This window comes from Dermacentor andersoni, chromosome 2, assembly GCF_023375885.2.
Source record: "Dermacentor andersoni chromosome 2, qqDerAnde1_hic_scaffold, whole genome shotgun sequence".
NCBI lineage: Eukaryota > Metazoa > Arthropoda > Arachnida > Ixodida > Ixodidae > Dermacentor > Dermacentor andersoni.
This window is the reverse complement of record NC_092815.1, coordinates 111,735,151-111,755,030: the sequence shown is the minus strand read 5'-3', so window position 1 is coordinate 111,755,030 and position 19,880 is coordinate 111,735,151. Positions and strand designations below refer to the sequence as shown.

General features: G+C 41.6%; 1 protein-coding gene across 4 annotated transcripts in view; it reads left to right on the top strand.

The window, feature by feature from the left end:
- The window catches only part of ATP8B (ATPase phospholipid transporting 8B), a 151,110-nt gene that overhangs the window by 110,426 nt on the left and 20,804 nt on the right, over nucleotides 1–19,880 (top strand). For all 4 annotated transcript variants that reach the window (XM_050188127.3, XM_055076571.2, XM_050188129.3 and 1 more), the window contains 14 exons: nucleotides 1,728–1,786; nucleotides 2,129–2,242; nucleotides 2,424–2,522; nucleotides 4,108–4,242; nucleotides 6,380–6,450; nucleotides 7,362–7,444; nucleotides 8,655–8,902; nucleotides 11,028–11,242; nucleotides 14,779–15,034; nucleotides 16,166–16,328; nucleotides 17,982–18,061; nucleotides 18,153–18,254; nucleotides 18,455–18,574; nucleotides 19,137–19,234. In XM_050188127.3, coding sequence (XP_050044084.1) covers nucleotides 1,728–1,786; nucleotides 2,129–2,242; nucleotides 2,424–2,522; nucleotides 4,108–4,242; nucleotides 6,380–6,450; nucleotides 7,362–7,444; nucleotides 8,655–8,902; nucleotides 11,028–11,242; nucleotides 14,779–15,034; nucleotides 16,166–16,328; nucleotides 17,982–18,061; nucleotides 18,153–18,254; nucleotides 18,455–18,574; nucleotides 19,137–19,234 — 1,843 coding nt within the window. The remainder of the gene's footprint in view (nucleotides 1–1,727; nucleotides 1,787–2,128; nucleotides 2,243–2,423; nucleotides 2,523–4,107; nucleotides 4,243–6,379; nucleotides 6,451–7,361; nucleotides 7,445–8,654; nucleotides 8,903–11,027; nucleotides 11,243–14,778; nucleotides 15,035–16,165; nucleotides 16,329–17,981; nucleotides 18,062–18,152; nucleotides 18,255–18,454; nucleotides 18,575–19,136; nucleotides 19,235–19,880) is intronic.

Below are 19,880 nucleotides of genomic sequence, written 5' to 3'. Positions count from 1 at the left end.
TAGACCCAACGCTGACTGCGTGGCCTCCCTATATTTTTTTCCCTCCCTATTCTTTCCCCGGCTTTCTTTCGTTCTTCCGCTGGCCTCGATTTGAATGGGTAGTGCGGTCCGCGCGAGGCGGCTTAAAAGCGCACACGATGGCTGGGTCGAAGGCTTCATCATGCACGCCCTTGATTGGAATTTCCGCGCGCTTTTTAACTTTTCAATTTCGCCCTTCTGTGCGAATCGGGTGCGTGCGCGCGCTGCGGAAGTGTGGTTTGCCGAGCTGCGTTCTGTTTCGTTTCAGTTTAACAACTATACATAGCACTTTTGCTGAACGATGTGTTTGACATGCACATGCTTCACAATAAAATTATGTAATTCTATAAGGCTTGATTGTCTTATCTTTGAGCAAGGATGCCTTGCCCGTTTCACGAGCTTGTCTGTATGCATAGTCATATAGGCATAGTGAATCTGTGCATGTATGTATGCATAGTATGCATGTTGTTTCCTTTGTCATTTTCACCTGGTTTTATTTATTGCCTACTAGGCTCATGCTGCCCAATACACATGCCAGTACCCTTTACATTCATTGCTTTTGCTTGTAAAAATAGATTGATTGCCATGTTCAACACATCGGAGCTGGATGTTGTTGCTACTGTGCATTTCTGAACTTAAATTTGTGACTGTGACTAGTCTTGAAACCAGTGTGGCAAAGATTGTAGTTTTTTTAAGTACATTATAGAAAGCTTAATTGCAGTCACATTACTGAGAGTAAGCAAATAAATGTGCTCAGAATCAACGCCACAGATGAATTCACTGCTCATAACAAGTACTCCCTGTTTGTGTCATCCGACCCTTGGTGCAGTGAAGTAACTGCTCGCATGTAGCATATAAAAACTTTGTTCACTAGAGATAGGTTTGATGAAATTCATCGATCATTGCTTTAAACCTGTTCTTGACTGCTTCTTTTCTTTTTTAATCAAGGGACTTCACATTCTGTTTAGAAGTTCTTTTGAGGTATCTGCCTTGAATCTAAAATTTCAGTGCATCTTATTATGACATTAAAGTTGTGCATGATGTTGCCTTTTACTGTTTTTTGGCACCTTGCAATATTTCAAAAGTCACTGCTAAAATGTTAGTGATCAGCTGTGTCTTCATGAGCAAATAAACTGAAAAACATCTGTGCTTTACGGGCTTGCGATGGTGCATCAAGCATGACACTAGTACTTCATCTTTAGTTTTGATGCTTCAAAACAAAGCAGCAACATCTACCTGGCTGCAACTTGTTATATGCCAGTTTAAAGTAATCTTGTGTTTCAATGGCACCAATACTGCAAATATATTTATGCCTGTTGCACAGTTCCAATCGATATCTTCAGTTAGTGAATCATCTTTCTTACTTGTTAGTTGTTTGTACCTCCAAAAAAAAAGTGATTTTTGTTATGTTACATCAATAATGAATATCTAGTGCTATCAAAGCTATGACACAGCACTGTTGACACTTTATTATAATAAAATCGCACCACTTATGAGCTTTATCATTTTGCCCCACATTTTCCTGTGATTTTTTGATGCACAAAGGCCTGAGGCGACTGTAGTCAGCATTTATACACTCTGTCCACACACTTTACAAGATACTAAGTTGCACTTTTTTTTTATTTCTGTTTTGAAGTTGTCAGGCAAGCCTGATCAACACTTCAATGCACTTGATCCTCATTAACCTTGCATGCGTGCATATTTTTCAGAGACGGAGAGGCGCATTCGGGCTAACAACCCCGAATACAACAGCCAGTTTAATTATGCTGTGAGTACCATATCCTCTTTGTCACAACCAGCAGCAGCCTGTTACGATTATGGATGTTTCATATGTACAAAAACCTAACTATAAATGTTGGCCTGATGAGGTCATGAGAAGTGCGTATAATCGATGCAAGATGCTTGGGAATTAATGTACTTCTGTTATGTGTCATCTTTCTTATGTGCACCTTACATTAGCTTCCATCTCTTATGCTACAGCACTAAATTCATTTTCAGTTTAAGCAAGTTCTGTAAATTCACCACGAACGCTAATTTTTCAAGACACAATAGAAAGCTAACCCCTCAATCTTTCATGTGGCCATCACACACTTGTCTTCTTGTTTTGTAGAACAACTACATCAAGACATCCAAGTACTCCCTCCTGACGTTCCTGCCACGAAACCTGTTTGAGCAGTTTCAGCGGCTTGCCAACTTCTATTTCTTATGTCTCCTTGTCTTGCAAGTAAGTGCCGCACGCTCCCAAGTGCCCTCTGCCCTTTATACAGTGTACACTGCACTTTGCTAATGTTTGTGTTTGTGTTTTACAAATGACAACAAACTATGCTTTTTTGTTAATATCGTGGTAGTTCCGCCGAAGACTTGGAAACCTCACATGTTTTTTTTTTATTGTTTTTCGTGCACAGATGATCCCGCAGATCTCTTCCCTAACTCCATGGACCACCGCCGTGCCTTTAGTTGTGGTGCTGTCACTAACAGCTCTGAAAGATGCCATCGATGATATTGTAAGCAAAGCTGCTTTGTAGTCGCATTTTGTAGCAGTGATGGAAGTTCTTTATCACTCTAGAAACATTGCTTTCTTGGCATTGCTTTCTTTTTTTCTTTTTTTCACATGTCTTGCTACATGGCATGATAACAGATGAAAATTTAATAAAATTATGCTAGGTCGTTTCATGCAGATTGTGCAAGAGTGACCCATGAAATGTGTTGTGCATTAGCAATTGCCCATGGTTTTCAGATTGATCTGTTATAATGTGGCAGCGCTGATTTCCTTTGCATGGATAGTCTTTTTTTGTTCCAGGGCATATGTGTGTAGGCGATGTTCACCTGCCACAAACGCAGAAGCAGAACACTTCAGACATTTGAGATGTCCTTTGGATGGTAGATTCAAGTTCTAAGTAACAGCAGTTGTGAGGGCTGTGCATGATGGCTCCAGACAGAAACTCCTTCAGCTCAAGAAAGTTTATTATTAATATTATAATTATTATTTATACGCCTCAGACCTATCAAAAAGAGAGGACAGGAAAACGGATGCAAGTAACTAAAAGCAGTCTAAAGTAGCAAAGCCTGTTGAAACTGGGCAATGATTCGTATTTTTCAGGAACCAAATAGGTTTCAAATGTGGAGTGTCCAAGTATCATTTCAAAACTGTTTAGTAAAAATTCAATGCGGTACAGTTAAACAAAGCATTGTTCATACTTTGTAAAACAAAAATGATGATTAGACTGATGATCTAGCTGACAAACATCGCTTGCTGCTTACCAGTCCCGGGATATGAATTACTGTTGTCGCTTTGAATAATCCACTCGATTCTTGGTCGATCCCCCCCCGTAGGGGGCAGGAGTCATAGACTCTTTGGCTAGCAACAGGGCAAATAACCTTACAAAGGCTTGTTGCCCTACTGATGATATGAGCTATTTGAAACAGGTTGGTGGCACATGCGACCAAGCTCACTTATAGTCCTTCTGGTCTATGTAAATATTTGAATACTTTTACGCACATTGTGTCTTAAGTGCTTTAGCAACTGACACAGCGCACAGCATAGTGGAAACCCAGACTTTAGTACTTCTACACAACAACGCCAGCTAGCATTGTCATATGGAGACAAGAGGTCCCACAACATTAAGCAACATTATTAAAGATTGCTTTAATTTTATTAAAGATTGCTAAAAGTTTGCTTCATTGCATGTTTTTCTTACTTTTCACTGCCAGTATTCCAGTTGTCTCTTACTAGTCATCACTGCAGATTCATTCACATTCCCCTGCTGAATTCAAAACACATGACGGGCTAACTAAACCCACATTTATCAGTACAGTATCTGCACAGTTTCCAAGCACTATATGGGCATGAATCGGCGTCTTAAAATTTTCTTCTATAATATAACTTCACATTCTCGGACGCACTGTTCCGACTTTGAATAGTAGGGCACTGCCCTTTGAATGATCATAAAACTTTTCTTACTGATTTCATTATTTGCTGTTAAGTATAGTTCTATGGCTGGCTTCCGCTCCATTTCACCTGTCCAGCACTCTGTGTCTGCGTCTCCAACTTCACATTTAATGTCCTCTTCCGTGCCTGCGCACTTGCAGCAACGCCACCAGAGTGACAACCAGGTCAACAACAGACTGTCGAAGGTGCTTCGCAATGGCCAGCTCGTGGAGGAACGTTGGCACAAAGTCCAAGTGGGCGACATCATTTTTATGGAGAACGACCACTTCGTGGCTGTGAGTTGCCCATTGTGGTATAGTGTGACGCCCGATTCAGTTTGTAACAAGCCTATTTCATGATGAGATATCTACCGGCTTGCTGGTGTGTAAATTAAGCAGCGGCCACATGAAATCTGTTTACAACACATCTTGTGTGTGACCTTATCCTATAGCAATGCATCCATTTTACACCACACAATATCTGCACCCTTAAGCCAAAATGTACGCCATTAGATATCTGCTTTTATGGATGAGCATGTGGAACTTATTTTGTCCACAATTACTGTGAAATTATCGTATAGCTAAAGTTTTATAGGTATTATCAGTAGTATAATTATTATGAATTGAGCTTCACCATACGAGAAGAATATGTCGTTATATAGGACATTGCTTCTCATTGCCAATTCAGTCTGCCATTCATGCACAAATTACTTGCAAGTTGGAGGCACTCCTATTTGCATTTATTGTAAACCTGTCCACCGTAGCGATGACTCAGGTGGTTTCTTTCCTTCTTTTTCTTTTTTTTCTCTTGTGGACATTTTGGCAAGTCAGAAGTTGCTGCTGCCCGCCATAGTGGCTTAGTGGCCATATGGCATTTCGCTGCTAAGCATGAGGTCGCAGGTTTGACACCCGGCAGCAGCGGCCGCATTTCTAGGGGGGTGAAATGCAAGAACGCTCGTGTACCGTGCAATGGCTGCACGTCACAGAAGCACAGGTGGCCAAGATTATTCCAGTGCCCCCACTAAGGCATGCCTCATAATCAGATAGTGGTTTTTGCTTGTGAAACCACAGGATTTACTTAATCTTTAACAACTTACCATTGTGTTGTGTGACCACTGTGTGTGTGTGAAAGCTGTGCTTATTGGGTAAACATATCTTAAACAATTACAATTTTTCTTTTCTGTTTTCTGTATTGCCCATGATGATAGTAATATTGAGTCAAACATCAATATTATGAACATAGATATAATGAATTATCGACTATAATGAAGTAAATATAAAATTTAGTTGACCATGCTTTACTTCAATGGATTATTCTCTTGTTTGCCACAATGAAATCGTAAATACTTGATACGACACAGTATCAGTTATATAGCGAAGAAAATCTTTGTTTGCATGTGCATCAATATATGTATTCTAGTAGCAAAAATAAATAAATACATAAATAAGATAAATAAAAAAAGTCGCAGTTTCATCCGAAGGCAAAACATCGATTGCGATAGCAAATTAGTGGACAGCTATACGAAGTAAGGATAGTAGATTCATTGGCCATATAAACTTGCAAACATAGGCATACTAATTAAATTAACAAGCATGGTGTCACGCACGCACAAGCAAACGTAGACACATCTCACTCGATCACCACGGAAACTGGCTGTCATAACGCTGGCGTGAGGAAACGCGGCAGCAGCAGCGGGCGAAGTGACATTCACGCTGTCTATCGCTTTAACGCAAAGAGAGCGCCGAGAACACACAGCATGCACAAAGCTACGAGCCACCGATGCACCTAGACTCTGCCCCCAACGCAGATCACTCTCAAAATACGGCCGCGCGACCGCGCGCAGCCACCACATGCGCAGTTGCAGCTGGAGTAGCAGCCCTCCCTCCGTCTCCTCTGCCGGTGCCTCGCAATGTTGAGTGCCTCGTGCGCGGTGGAAGACTGTGCGCTTCCTCTCCGCTTTCGTGTTTTTTGCGCAGGCGAGATTGAGCAGGGATCGACTTCCCTCGCACGCTTTCACTTGCACATACAGCGGAAAGTGCGTGGCGACGGTTATCACCCTTACACTTTATACGGAATCACGCGGCGACGGTGATGCTGACGGCATAAATGCGCTTGGAGTGTCCATATAATTGCTATCACTATAAAACGCAAATCGGGTGATGTGAACAAGATTCCACTATGGACCACATCGTGTGGCTGTTCACAGCAGCATTGGAAATATTCATTTCAGCTCAATCTTAGTTCGTCATAAGCTTTAGGCATATATTAAGGTTCAAGGACACCATTTTACACTTTAGTAACCTCAGCAAAAGTGGACACTTTTGCCTCAAGGAATTATGCCAAAAAGCTCGCGTGAAGACCTCTGAGAATAATAGACTGTGATATAACAGTGGCTCTCTTTTTTCTCATGGCATCTCACTGGATGCTTTCCAGGCCGACTTGCTGCTGCTGTCTACCAGTGAGCCAAATGGCCTATGTTACATCGAAACGGCGGAACTTGATGGGTAAGAGTGTTGCTCATCTTCCATTTGCTGTCGGATGCAGTGTTTATGCACAGTTTATGCACTTCGAGCCAATTATGGTACTTCCTCGGCACAGTTGCAACTTAGCAGCAAAGAATATTGAATTTCTTGTGTGTTAATTCATTGATTGTGAATAGGAAACGTTGGCAATAAGTGCAGCTTGTTGCTGGCTTCCCCACAACATTGTACTGTTCAATTAATGAAAGATCATGATAGGTGAAATGAAATATTTCAACTATTTAGCAGTTCACTACCAAATGTGGGGCAGTCAATTGCAATTAAAGAAAGACAAACATCTGGCATTCTAAAATATCCTAAATTAAACAAAGTCACAAAAGAGGACTTTATTGCTGGCTTTAGCCTCATTGCACTGTAAAAAGTGGCTGAATATATAAAACACGAGATCTCCTAATGTACTAGATACTATTTGTTGTCTCATGTTAGCTACTCCACATGACAGATGATAAAAATGCGTAGGATTGGGAAAATGCTTTAACGATTTGTGTGCTGTAGCTCAAATCTGTGTCACTACAACATAATTTGTCATCTGTAGATGCTTTTATCATGCATGCATGAGCTATCATGGTATAATGAACCATAAACATGACAGAGCTAGAAGGCACATTTCTCTTTCCACTTGCGCTTGTGTGACCCAGCTGTGGTGCATTTGCAGGCAAAATTAGCACCCGGTTTGTGCCGTGATTTCCTGTCACAATTTTAGATCAGTCTCCAAAGATATGCTCTACTTTTAATTCTTCCCATTTGGTGCTTCATTCTGGTATGATAGTAATTAAGGCTGCATGCAGAAGCAAAAGCTTTCCCACTGCCATGATCTGATTGTTCACTTGTGTTCCTTACACCAGTGTTCTTTTGTGTCCCTCCTTTTTGTCCAGTGAAACTAACCTCAAGTGTCGCCAGGCCACTCCAGACACAGCTGAGATGAGCAATGACAACCAGCTCTTGGGGAGGTTTGATGGTGAGAAATTTTTTATATCTGTTGTTTAGAGTCAGCATGCAGTGAAATAACATTGAGAGAATCCTTGCTTAGAGAACACAAGGACTTTTCAGGACCTCCTTGCATACAGAGTCGCATTTGTTTGCCTATCATGGATCGGCATTTGTATATATTCTGCATTCCATTCGAGGCACATCAAGAACACCCTGCACAGTTAGATTTATTTGCTCATTTAAGAATTCCGGCTGGTCAAGGTAATCCATAGCCCTCCATTATAGCATCTCTCATAGCTGAGGTGTTGCTGTGGCATGTTGTACCCATAGATAATGCCTTACTATAAACAGGTCAGCATAAATTTTTTTAACAATATTTACCAAGCATAACTTTGACCCCCACTTTCCTGGTTGGTATATATGTGTCCCACGTTAACTTGAGCCAAGCTTTAAAAATATGCAAATGGCACGTAGTTGGACTCCCGATACAGCTTTCTGTTGCTCAATACGTGCTATATAAGGATGTTTTTTCAAGCATGAAAGCAGCCCACGAATGTGTGAAAAATTGCCGTGCAACTGGGCGCTCGAGGCACTTTGCGTGTATTTACAGGCTTCCCTTATGCTTGGAAAAACACCTTTATGTAGCACATATTGAGTAACAGAAAGCAGTATCGGGAGTTTTTCATGTTGCTCTACAATTTTCTCATGGACACTTTTCATCTAATTATAATATTTGAGAAGCTGATTAATTAAGACTAATTATGTAATTAGGTGGAATGCAAAATATAATCTGAGTATCTCCAAGTGATGGCATATAGCATTACCTTGGTTCTGTCCAGCGACATGGCATTTTCATATTTTTAAAGTTTGGCTCAAGTTACGTGGGACACCTGGTATATTAAAGCCACATTGACTGCCCATTCAAGAACTCTCTTGTTGGCAAAGGAGCTTGTCTTTAAATAACATTTGCTGCATACGGGAAAGTTATCCACATGTTTCTTGTAAAAATTTATAGTTGTTAGATTAGATTACTGAACACGTAATTATCCTACATCATCTGTTCACAATTGCCCCTTGCCCATGAGTATCTTGAGCGTACTGTGTCAGATTGCGGCTACAGAAGCACTAACCTGAATGCAACGTTACAAGGATCATTAGGTTTTGTTTCTATGAAAGTTATTCTATTGAGTGCTATACAAGGGTGCCATATTTCCTTTTTTTTTTCTTCTTTCTTCTAGGGGAGATTATCTGTGAGGCACCAAACAACAACCTGAGCCGCTTTGAGGGCACCCTGTTCTGGCAGGGTCAGACGTACCCGCTGGACAATGACAAGCTGCTACTGAGAGGCTGTGTGCTACGGAACACCCACTGGTGCTACGGGGTTGTGGTGTTTGCAGGCCGGGACACCAAACTCATGCAGAACAGTGGCAAGACCATTTTCAAGCGCACCTCCCTCGACAGGCTCCTCAATGTTCTCATCCTCGGCGTAAGCTAGGCTTTTCTGCTTGCGCTCAGGCAGATTTTAACTTGGTTTGCACACGTCGCCTCTCTCTTCTCGGCCAACACTATAAATGTCCCAAGATGCGTGTGTCGTTAGTTTACGTTGTTCTGCTGTAAATTGTATGACTGGAGCTGTTTGCCTCATAATCAGTTTAGTTATTTTGGAGTGCCCCATACAAGCAGGGCATTAGCCAGGAACAACTTCCTTCAGTATGATAACATTTCATTGTCATTAATTTCAAGTGGCAACTTCAGCACAAAATGGGTTAACCGGTAATTTTTTGTGGGCCACATTCCAAGGCTCTAACTTGGGCAATTTTGCTTTACTTGGAGAGGTAGCACAATTATGGCATAAAAATGCACATAAGTGGTAATGATGTGACAGTAAATACGTAAACAGTGCATCAGATTGTGCCAGTAGTCTTGCTACGTAATCCTTGTAGCCATTTTCTTGATAGCAGAATGGGAACAGTCTGTTCATGAGAAAATGATTGAACAACTCTCTCTGTGCATGCCGGTAGGACCTTCAGCCCTACCTTAAGAAGACTAACTATAAATGCAGGTCAGGTGTAAGTTTGCTGACCACTTTCCAGTGCTGTGTGCTGTGACATATATAGCAAGAAATTAGTTGCCACTGCTGATCTATTTCAGGTGTGTTTTCTCCTTGCCACTTAATTATTTGTTTTCACTTCACTCACATGCTCAGGTGATATAACCCACATGACTGTTGTACTCTGGGTCCCATTGATGCCACCTTTGTTTTTGTCTCACTTTGGTGTCAGTTGACGTTAACGGGCATGCTGGTTTCTTTTTATGTTTTGTTGACTTAACCACGTGTAATTTGCCATCTTATTATCACATTTGATATTGCTGTTTTGACCACATAGTGAAACTAAAAAAATTAGTTAAACCTCGATATAATGAAGTAGGTAAAATCTGCAATTTGCTTCGTTTATTCGAAATTTCGTTGTATTGAAACTTGACCTTTTATGCAAATAAGTACAGTCGCCGATTGACTGTTCTTACACAGAAAGGGGCCGCGGAATTTTCCGAATTATCGGGCAATCGAAAAAAGCAAATTTGAATGAGAAAACAACTCATTTTGATGAATTTGGGAGTTGGCGACGAATCGTACGGTTTCATGCCACGTCGCTGATATCTTCACATCGGCAGTACAAATTAAGTGAAAGCAGCCACGCTTTCGCGTGCACTCTGCCTCCTGTGGCTGATAGCGTTGCCTGCAGTGAGACGATGCTGTCATGAAAAGCGGGGAGCGAATGCTTCGACTGCCTCTGGCTCCAATGGGTCGCCGGAACTCGAGATTACGCAACTTCCAATAATAGCGCGCTGTAAGACAGCTCTAAGCGCAGCCACCGCAGAGAAGCATGCCAACTTAACCCCCCCCCCCCCCCCCCCCCCCGGCTTTGGTTCTTCGCGTGCTTGTCGCGTTACCACGAGCTCGCTCACTTCCCCATCTTTCCCTTTGTTCGGGCGGGCAGGCGGCACTCAAGAAGCCACCATCTTTCTTGTCTCACCCTTGCACGCTTTCACTCCCACAACCTAAAGCACAAAGTGCACAGGGCTCGATAGCATCTTATCACACTTGGACTTTATACAGAACATGATGCAGCTCCACTTCGGAGGTCGCTCTCATCGCTCCGCTTGCGCTTTGAGAGGTGGGTTTGCAAGCAGCCGCTTGTAATTCAACAATTTGACCATGTGCATCCACAGAAGTTCCCATTTATTGTCTCGGCATTTCCTTACAGCTGAAGCGAAATTTCGTTATATTGAAGTCGCATAGAAATGCACTTCGTTAAATTGAGGTTCTAAATACATGGTGTTCCATGGACAAGAGGTTATGAAATGTTAAATACTTCATTATATTGAAGTTCGTTATATCGAGGTTTACTGTATATCATTTAATTATTAGCTTTTTGAAAAAGAAAGCACATAGTTGAAGCGATATTTCTATGCCAGTCAGAGATAGAAAGCATTGTGAAAGGCCACGCTCTTTATTTGTAAAGGAGACAAGAAATGTTCAGAGGTTGTGTTTAAAGATCATTCTAAGAACAACAGTTCTCAAGAGAGTTTCTGTCTGTTCTTCCTTCCAGATTGTGTTCTTCCTGTTCAGCATCTGCCTGTTCTGCACCATAGCATGTGGCGTGTGGGAAACAGTGACAGGCCAGTTCTTCCGCGTCTACCTCCCTTGGGACAAGGTCATCCGCTCCGACAACACTGTGGGCGGCGCCACTGCCATTGCTGTGCTTGTTTTCTTCTCCTATGCCATTGTACTCAACACCGTCGTGCCCATCTCCCTCTACGTCAGGTGAGCTTGGAAATCTTGTGAGCATCCCAGAACAGATTGCGAGAGGTGTACACAGAGAGGTATACGTTATCCACTCAGTTTGTGGCCTAAGTACATTATTCCAAAGGTCGGCCAGCATCTGAAGTTGGTTACTTTTGCACTCATCAACCATGCTTCATAGGTTTAACACGCTCTCTTTTTAAGACTCGCTCACTTAAAGGAATAAAGTCAAACTAGAACAATAGATTACAGTCAACCAATTTTTTTTGACATTCCTGTTAATCAGGAATAAAGTCAAGCTAGAACAATAGATTACAGTCAACAACAAATTTTTTTTACATTTCTGTTAATACGGGCGCCTTCACGGCGGCACCACATACCTCATAGAGCCAATGTATTAGGACATCTGAAATTTCGGATGCTGGAACCCTTCGCCGTCCAATTTTTCCGTTTTGCAGTGATCGCAGGTCCGAAATGGCATTAATCAAAGCCGCCAGCACCACCATTTTGATTACCTCGCAGCCTCGAACCAGCGTATCCATTGACAGCTGTAGCCACTATGGTCACCATAGCCATATGTGTTCGGTCACATATTGAGCTTGTTGTTGTAGGCACACATACACAGCATGCTTGCCTGCCACCTTCTGTGGCATGCTGAAGGTGCTTGGTCATCAGGCCTAGCTGCTTCGCCGTTTGCTACCAAACTTCCTGCTGTTCGGTGCCATGTTATTTAATGATAGGATTTACTGCTGTCAGCAATGGCACTGACTGCGCCTTTGTCATTCTAGTCAATGGCTTCAAAGAGCAGACAGTCCAGCAAGGTTTAGAAAGTCGAAAGGGTGTTTAACTGAACTAGTTGGTTTATTCTTTCAGGATTGTAGCCGCGGAAAATTGTAGAACACGGACACAGAAAGGAACAAACATATGCGGACGTAGGTGCTGCATCTATTTATGTTTCTTTCTTTCTGTGTCCGTGTTCTGCAATTTTCTGCTGCTACAGTCCTCGAAGTCTAAAAAGTGTTGCTTAATGCTGGTTGCTAAAAGTCAGCTTCGCTGCAATACACTAATGATCCACAGTCTAGCATACGAAATGTATTGCGGTGGCATTTCGTGTCACAGTACAAACACCAAGATGCCTAATAAGTGCACTGGCAGGCCTTCACAGCAATATTGGATGTGGTTGTGGTGATTTTAGCCCTTTATTCGCTTTTCTGGGTGTTTTTGCGGTCCCTAGGGAGTCTGAGAAATGGGATGTTGACTGCATTTTTCTAAAAGTCTATCATCGCTTTCTGTGTACCAATATGTTCCTCCGTTGTGTAGAAAATTGCTGCCGAAGCTCCCGCTGCTGCTTCTTAATTTAATCAGCCGTGCCACAACAGACGTAGTCTCCACGTGACTGTTGTCATAATTTTCTCTCTTACAAGAGCTTTATTCTCGCAACAAATGATGAATTAGTTATTACAGAAGCCTACTCTTTCAATCTAGCTCAACTGAATATTTCCTTTATTGTCTCTTTAGACAAATTTCCTTTATATCCAGCACTCTAGGAATCTCACTCAATTTCCCTCTGATGCAGTTCACTGTATAGTTCACACAAAATTACACAATGGGGAAAATTGATTTTGCAGTTATTGAGACTCACATGGGAATGGTTACAATTGTAAGCTTTGCATTGGCATATTTACTTTTTTGCTGTAATATGCGTTCAGTTCTCCAACACTCCGAGGTTTGTTTTCTTCTGCTGGCGTTGCTTTGCATTTTATCATTATTTGCGGGTTTTACGCTACCGCTATGAAACTGCGCAATGTTTCACGTGTGTTTTAATTTTATGTGCTCTTCCATGCAACAACCTTGTACAGGTGTTGTACCACTGTCATTGGTAGTCAGCATTTTTAAATAGGCAGAAAATCAATCAGAGTGTACCAGGAAAAACCTGCAGTCTTGCAACTTCATGGTGGTTTATGGTGTGTGTCACACACTGATGCCATTTGTCTGAAACGAACAACACAAAATGTTTCAGCAATGTTTTGTGCCATTTTGTTGCCTAAGAGGGAGCATTTATGCAGCTGTAGTTGCATCATACACAAAACCATGAGTTAAACAGAGTGGCTGCTTATGTTTTCCATTATTTTTCTACTGGTTGAAGCACTTGTAAAGAAATCGATCTGAATGGACTTTAGCAATGCATTTCCCTGTAGAGTATAAAGTTTTAGAAACTTGATGCGCACTACACTTTGTGCAAGTTGAACAGATTCCCAAATTCTTTATATCTTGATTGTTAAAGGTGCTTGCTAGAGTTCAAAGTTACTACACCAGGATGTGCTTTTGGCAGTTATTAGTTATAAAACAAAGCAATTGATGCTCCTAATAAAGCCATAATGTTGCTAGAACTTGTAAGTAATGTAGTATTAAATTAAGGTGCACCTACAGCTTTACGTAAGAGGTTGTGCCGGAATATAGAAGCCTACACTATGCGATTTGTCATTGTCTGTTTTGTGGTTCTAGGGCTTCAGTGTGACTATAACTCAAATACTACATAACAAAAATGGAAAGGTTAGTCAAGAAATTCAATTTAAGAGTGGAAAATGCATATTGAAGCTTGCATTTCGGTTAATTGATGCAGAACTTTTTTGATGCAATTGCAATAAGCAGCTGGGTGTTGCGAAGATGGCCCTTGTGCAGATGAAGAGCACATGCGCAAGACTTTATTTAGCATGTAGTGATGCCACTTTCACAAAAATTTTGTTTGAACACTAGATTTAAAATGCCTATAAACGGTGTTGCCACTTGACAGCCCCGTCTCTCCATGAGAAACACTTTTAAATCGTATCCTTTCTTGTGTTTTAGTGTTAATATGGCACTGTTCAGATGACCCCAGTTTACAAGTCAGGCCACAAATTATAAAGTAAATAGCTGTGTATAGTAGCCCGGGTCATCCACACTCTTGTTTTCAAACACAGCAGGAAAAACGTTGCTCTTAGTAAAATAGCACTTCTGTAGGTTCTTAGCACAGTCATGGAATAAAGCGTTCTTTGGTAGGAGCAACTGTTGTTTTCTTTGAGAGCTTGGTTACTCAGTGTTATAATAGCATTGTTACTATGGTCACGTACCGCAGGCCACTTACTCATTTGAGCAGTGTGTTACAGTCTCATTGTCAAGAATGATTTGAATGCAGTGCTAAAGAGATGGAATTCATGAACTTGCCCCTGCTTTTCAATTTGAGCACATTTTATCATTTCCAATGTGTGCAGCACTTTCCTGGCTGGGCATAGACAAGAAAAAGAGGCCTAGCATATGCATTTATTGAAGAAAGAAGCGTGCCTCACAGCTTTTATCAATGAAATGAATTAATGTATGGTGTTTAGAGGAGCAAGGGCCAGATCAAGCACAGTCAACTTCATCTGTGGCAACTGGCCTCTCTTGTGACTAGTGTTTGCGGGCCACTTTCTAGGAAAAGAAATTCATCTGTGCAGCGCTGAACCTACAGTGTTAGCTGTTCTCAAAGATTGAAACGTTGCTATGTTTGCTTATAATATTTGTTTATGTTTATATTCCAGTGTGGAAGTGATTCGCTTCTGCCACAGCCTGTGGATAAACTGGGATGAAAAGATGTACTATGCACCAAAGGATGCTCCAGCACGAGCACGCACCACAACGTTGAATGAGGAGTTGGGACAGATTGAGTACATTTTCTCAGACAAGACAGGCACCCTGACACAAAACATCATGGCATTCATAAAGGCATCCATCAATGGCCGTCTCTATGGCGACGTCCTTGACCCAGCTACAGGAGAAGCTGTGGAAATCAATGAGGTAACAGCGTACCTGTGCACCATGTATGTACAGCACACGTACCGTGCAGTAGTTGACACACACTGATTCAAGCTTCATTGGACTATGGACTTTATTTTGGATTATTACTAGTCGGACTAAAAGAAAACTTCATAAAGGTGATCCACTTCAAAATAATTATCAGAACAGGTGCACACACAAAACAAACACTTCTGCTTTCTTCGTAGACACCCTAGTTAACTATCATCTACACACAAATGAAGCTGGCAATAACTTTGCGGATTACATTTCTTGTTTAGCAGCAATCACATGTTCTAAAATTGTCTCGAATTGGTAGATTTTTTGCTGCACATTAACTCTTGAACACATCCTATCCTGCTGGTAGGTTGCACAGCTTTTATAGTAAAATGGTTGGAAGCTATTAACCAATTGCAGAGAAAAATAACTGGATTAACTGGATTACTATGAATGCTTAAAAAGTTAATCAACTACATCGTTAAAGGAAAATCTCACAGATGGTCACTTGTACCATGTTAGCATTGATCCGATCAGTGCACATACACATAGCATTTAGCAATTTGCTGTAAACATTGTTCATTGTTGCACTTGTGATATTTAATGTTTGTTAGTTGTCTAGGCCTTAATATGCCAGAATAAAAATTGACACCGGGGATACACTGTTCTATGCTGAGGATTGTGTACTGTTGAATTTGTAGTTGTCCACGAAAACGTGTCCGAGAAAACAAATGGTAAATGTTGCTTTACAGAATGTAACACCGTTGATATATGAGCTAGAGGTTATTTTCACAAACATATCTACATTGTTAATTACTCCAAATATCATACAGCCAACTTTACTTAATTTATCCCTCAATTGTATGTACAAAATGAGTTAAATTACCTCATATATTTGCATTAAAGGTGGTGCTTGTAAAGCACAGGTGCCTTTTGGGGTTTTCAAGCACTCTCAAACCAAAAAAAAAATTTCTCATAGCCAATGGGGAATTAAGTACCAAAATTCTGCTGCTATTATTGATTTTGGGTGGGACTGTGCTGTTTCTGTGCTGTTCAACTGATATTGTTCGCTTTGCTTTGTCCACCTTCAACTGTCCAGCATATAATTGTCATTATTCCCTGTTGCTGCCATTATAGAACCTGAAGACTGTGGATTTCTCAGAGAATGCAGAGCATGAGCCAGGCTTTCGGTTTTACGACCCATCGCTGCTGAAGGATGTGATGGCTGGAGACACTGATGCTCGGGAATATTTTCGTTTGTTGGCTTTGTGCCACACGGTTATGTCTGAGGAAAAGGATGGTGAGCAGACTTTGGTACCGATCCTGTGAAATAGTGCTTGAATTCAGAATGTGTTACAGGTGCAGTTAGCGTCAAAGTTCTAAACACCACGGGGGCTGAGAAAATGTTGAAATTCCAAGCAGTTCTAATTGAAAACCAGACATTATGTTGTTCGAATATAGTAATACAGACTGAAAATGTATGTGAAGCGTTACGTACTAATGGAGCTACAAGCGATTACAAGTTACCCTCCTCCCTAGCCATGTTTTCCTCCTCAACTCGTTCGCCGAGCGAACGGGGCTAAGCTCCGCCTTCACTGGTTCTGCGTCACGATGCGACGTCACATCGTCCACTTCTGGTTGTTTTGGAGCCCGGCCCCGCCCGCGCGAAACCTCTCTGCTAGCCGCTTGGCCGTCGACCCCAAGTGAGAGCTATCGAAGCAGCGTGCGTTACGAACATTCTGTCGCTGCGCCGAACGTGTCTGGTATTCCGATAACCACACACTAGGTGAACGTTTCGGCGGAACGGTGGAGGCATAAACTCCAGCTGATGAAGGAACTTTAGCGGAGAAGTACGTGAGCTGCCTGATCAGTCTCCATGGACCAGCCACCCATTGGCAAAGAGCTTAACCAGCCAAAGAAAGAGCTAATATTGCTCTAACCAAATGTAAAACATTTTAAACATTTACAAAAACAATGTGTTAACGATTACACTCCTGCGAAAAATTTACACCAGCAGCAAAGAATACATTTTGTTACTGCTACTGTGTCTAGTTGAGCTCTATGCCACCAGGTGGCTGCACCGTGCAGACCATTCACATTTGCGCTTCTGTTCATCCCATGAAACGACATGTAAGGGGGCACGGCCAAGCCCTGTCCCCTTGCGCTCGCGTTTACCCTAATACCAGACTCGCGAAACGCTATTGTATTACTAATCTTCCGGTGTAAAGTGACGACCGCAACAGCACAAATCCTGGCGCCGATCGAATAGCGGCAGTCCGATGCGCTGCAGCCAGTCCGCTCGTCTGCTTCCTTGCAGAGGGACACAATGTCGCAGCTTGACATATTGCCAGTTGCTACGTTCGCAGTCCACAACGCAACAAAGTTGAATCATAGCGCTCGTGAAAACACAAACCGACACTGACGGCGGAGCTCTCGTCAAAGACAGAGCACGTTGTAACACAAGCATACGACACTTGCTGTGTGCCGGAAGTGCTTAAGTGTACTGAAAAATTGTTCTTGTGCATTCCCTTTATGTTACTTTCTTTTTATAAAAACAAATGAACTAACATTCCAACTAGTACGAACATCATTTGTTTACCATAAAGTTGGAAAAATTATCGATCACGTGCCCTGGTCAGCCAATCGGATAGCTCGTGCCCCACTGATGTCATATGGGTGATTTGCGTCATATGGGTAGGGCCAGCTTAAAATTTCGCCGCACAGTGTGCTGCGATTGGCAGCGATGTGCATTTTTAAAACCTTACAATAAATTACACGTTTTATGCAGTACACTTAGATGCGTCAATTAATGATCAGAAGAACCTACTCTAACGACTCAGTACATTTGTAGAAAATCGTCAAAGTCGTTTCAGGGCCCCTTTAAGGAAAAGTAAACATGATTTGATCACGTTGCAGTAATTTTAACGCAGCTCAAATTTCATCTGTCTTGCAGGCCGCCTTGAATACCAGGCGCAATCTCCAGATGAGGCTGCACTCACATCAGCAGCTCGAAACTTCGGATTTGTCTTCAAGGTAAGCACTGAATTATTGACACGTTGGGCACGGCCAAAAGTACTTCAACGCCTCCATGAAGTTGACTACGTAACTTTTTGTGCATGTCCAGAATCGAACACCAAAAAGCATTACCATTGAGGTTTGGGGTCAGGAAGAAGCCTATGAGCTCTTCGGTATCTTGGATTTCAACAATGTTAGAAAAAGAATGTCGGTAAGTACCACTTTCCAATACAATGTAGATGCACTCTGCTATAGTATTAAGAAATAACATTGATTGGCACGCACCGCTGCAACAGTTTAAAGACAGCACAGTGTGGCTCATCAAGGATATCTGGCAATTTTTTTTTCTTTAATTGCATTTTGTGCTATGCTGCCCTTTGTAGTCATGAACACTTTGTCCTTAACTTTCAGGTGATAGTTAAGAGAAATGGTGTTCTGAAGCTATACTGCAAGGGTGCTGACTCAGTCATTTTTGAGCGCCTTCATCCAAGCAGCGAGCCTCTCAAAATCAAAACTACTGAGCACCTGAATGTAAGTACCATTCATGTTTGTCACAAACTTCCCAGTTTCATGTTAAATTTTGTTGCAATCTGTGACATCATACATAGCCTGTTTTAAATATTGAAGAAGAATAGTTTTTACTGCACATTAGAAACTGCCAGGACCCCCTGTCAATAGTGTATGAAAAATAAAGATGTACATAAATTATGTGGATTGTAAGATGCAATGGAAAAGAAGCTATAATACAGTAAGAGAGAGCAAAATGATATAAACTAAATGAAATTGTATAAGTTTTGTATACATATACATGCATACATATATATGTGTAGACATCCTGGTAACAAAACTAACCTGGTGGTGAGATTTTTCACCTTTACGGTTGTTTATACCATCATAGCTGGAACTAGTTTTCGCATATTACAGTTCTGCAGTAGGGATCATCTCGCATTGCCTGTAGCTTCTACATATGATAGTGGAATCTCTCGTGTACTGGTGTCACAGTGTAGTTTAATATTGTTTCAGGATAACTGTAACAACTGTAATTGTAATCTGATGACTTCTGCCGATATGATACGACACTGCCTGGTTTCAGAAATATGCTGGTGAAGGGTTGCGGACACTGTGCCTGGCCTATAAGGACCTGGATGAAGCATATTTTCAGGAGTGGAGTGAAAGACATCATGAGGCTGCGTAAGATCTTTCTTTTCTAGTATTTAGGACCCTCATGATTGTGCTTGTGTACAGTGTTATTATAGTGAAATATCTACAGCCACCAATAAACTATGCCTGAACATACATGAAAACAGTATGCTGACACCAGGGGCAGCAAACAGAAAGCGTTGATGGTTTGGAAACGAAATGGATTAAGCTAGCTGTCACTAAGGAATGTCACTTGAAACATCCCACACCTTCTGTAGGGTAGCTGAAAATACAGCATTGTGTGCATTAAAGGGCCACTCTGGATGGCTGTCAAACATTGTCAGGTAATTCAAAATGGTGGTAAGCCGGTCTTATTGGCACAATGATGTACTGTTGCAAACACTGCGAGAACGAGACTAAGATTAAGGGAACATAGCACCTGTGTCATGCGTTCCCCTAATCTTAGTCTCGTTCTCACATTATTTGCAATAGTATTTTAGGTACTGGCTGTACTATTGTATTACTTGAAACTTTCTCACTTTAGTATGCTCATTCGTTCTTAAAGTTATGATATACTTAAAAATGTTAAGAACATCAAAAAATAATCGAAACTGCACTGTGCTGCGCCCTTCTAGGTGATGTAGAGATTACATCCTGAATGGTAACGGCAGTTTTTAGATATATTTTCAGTGCACTG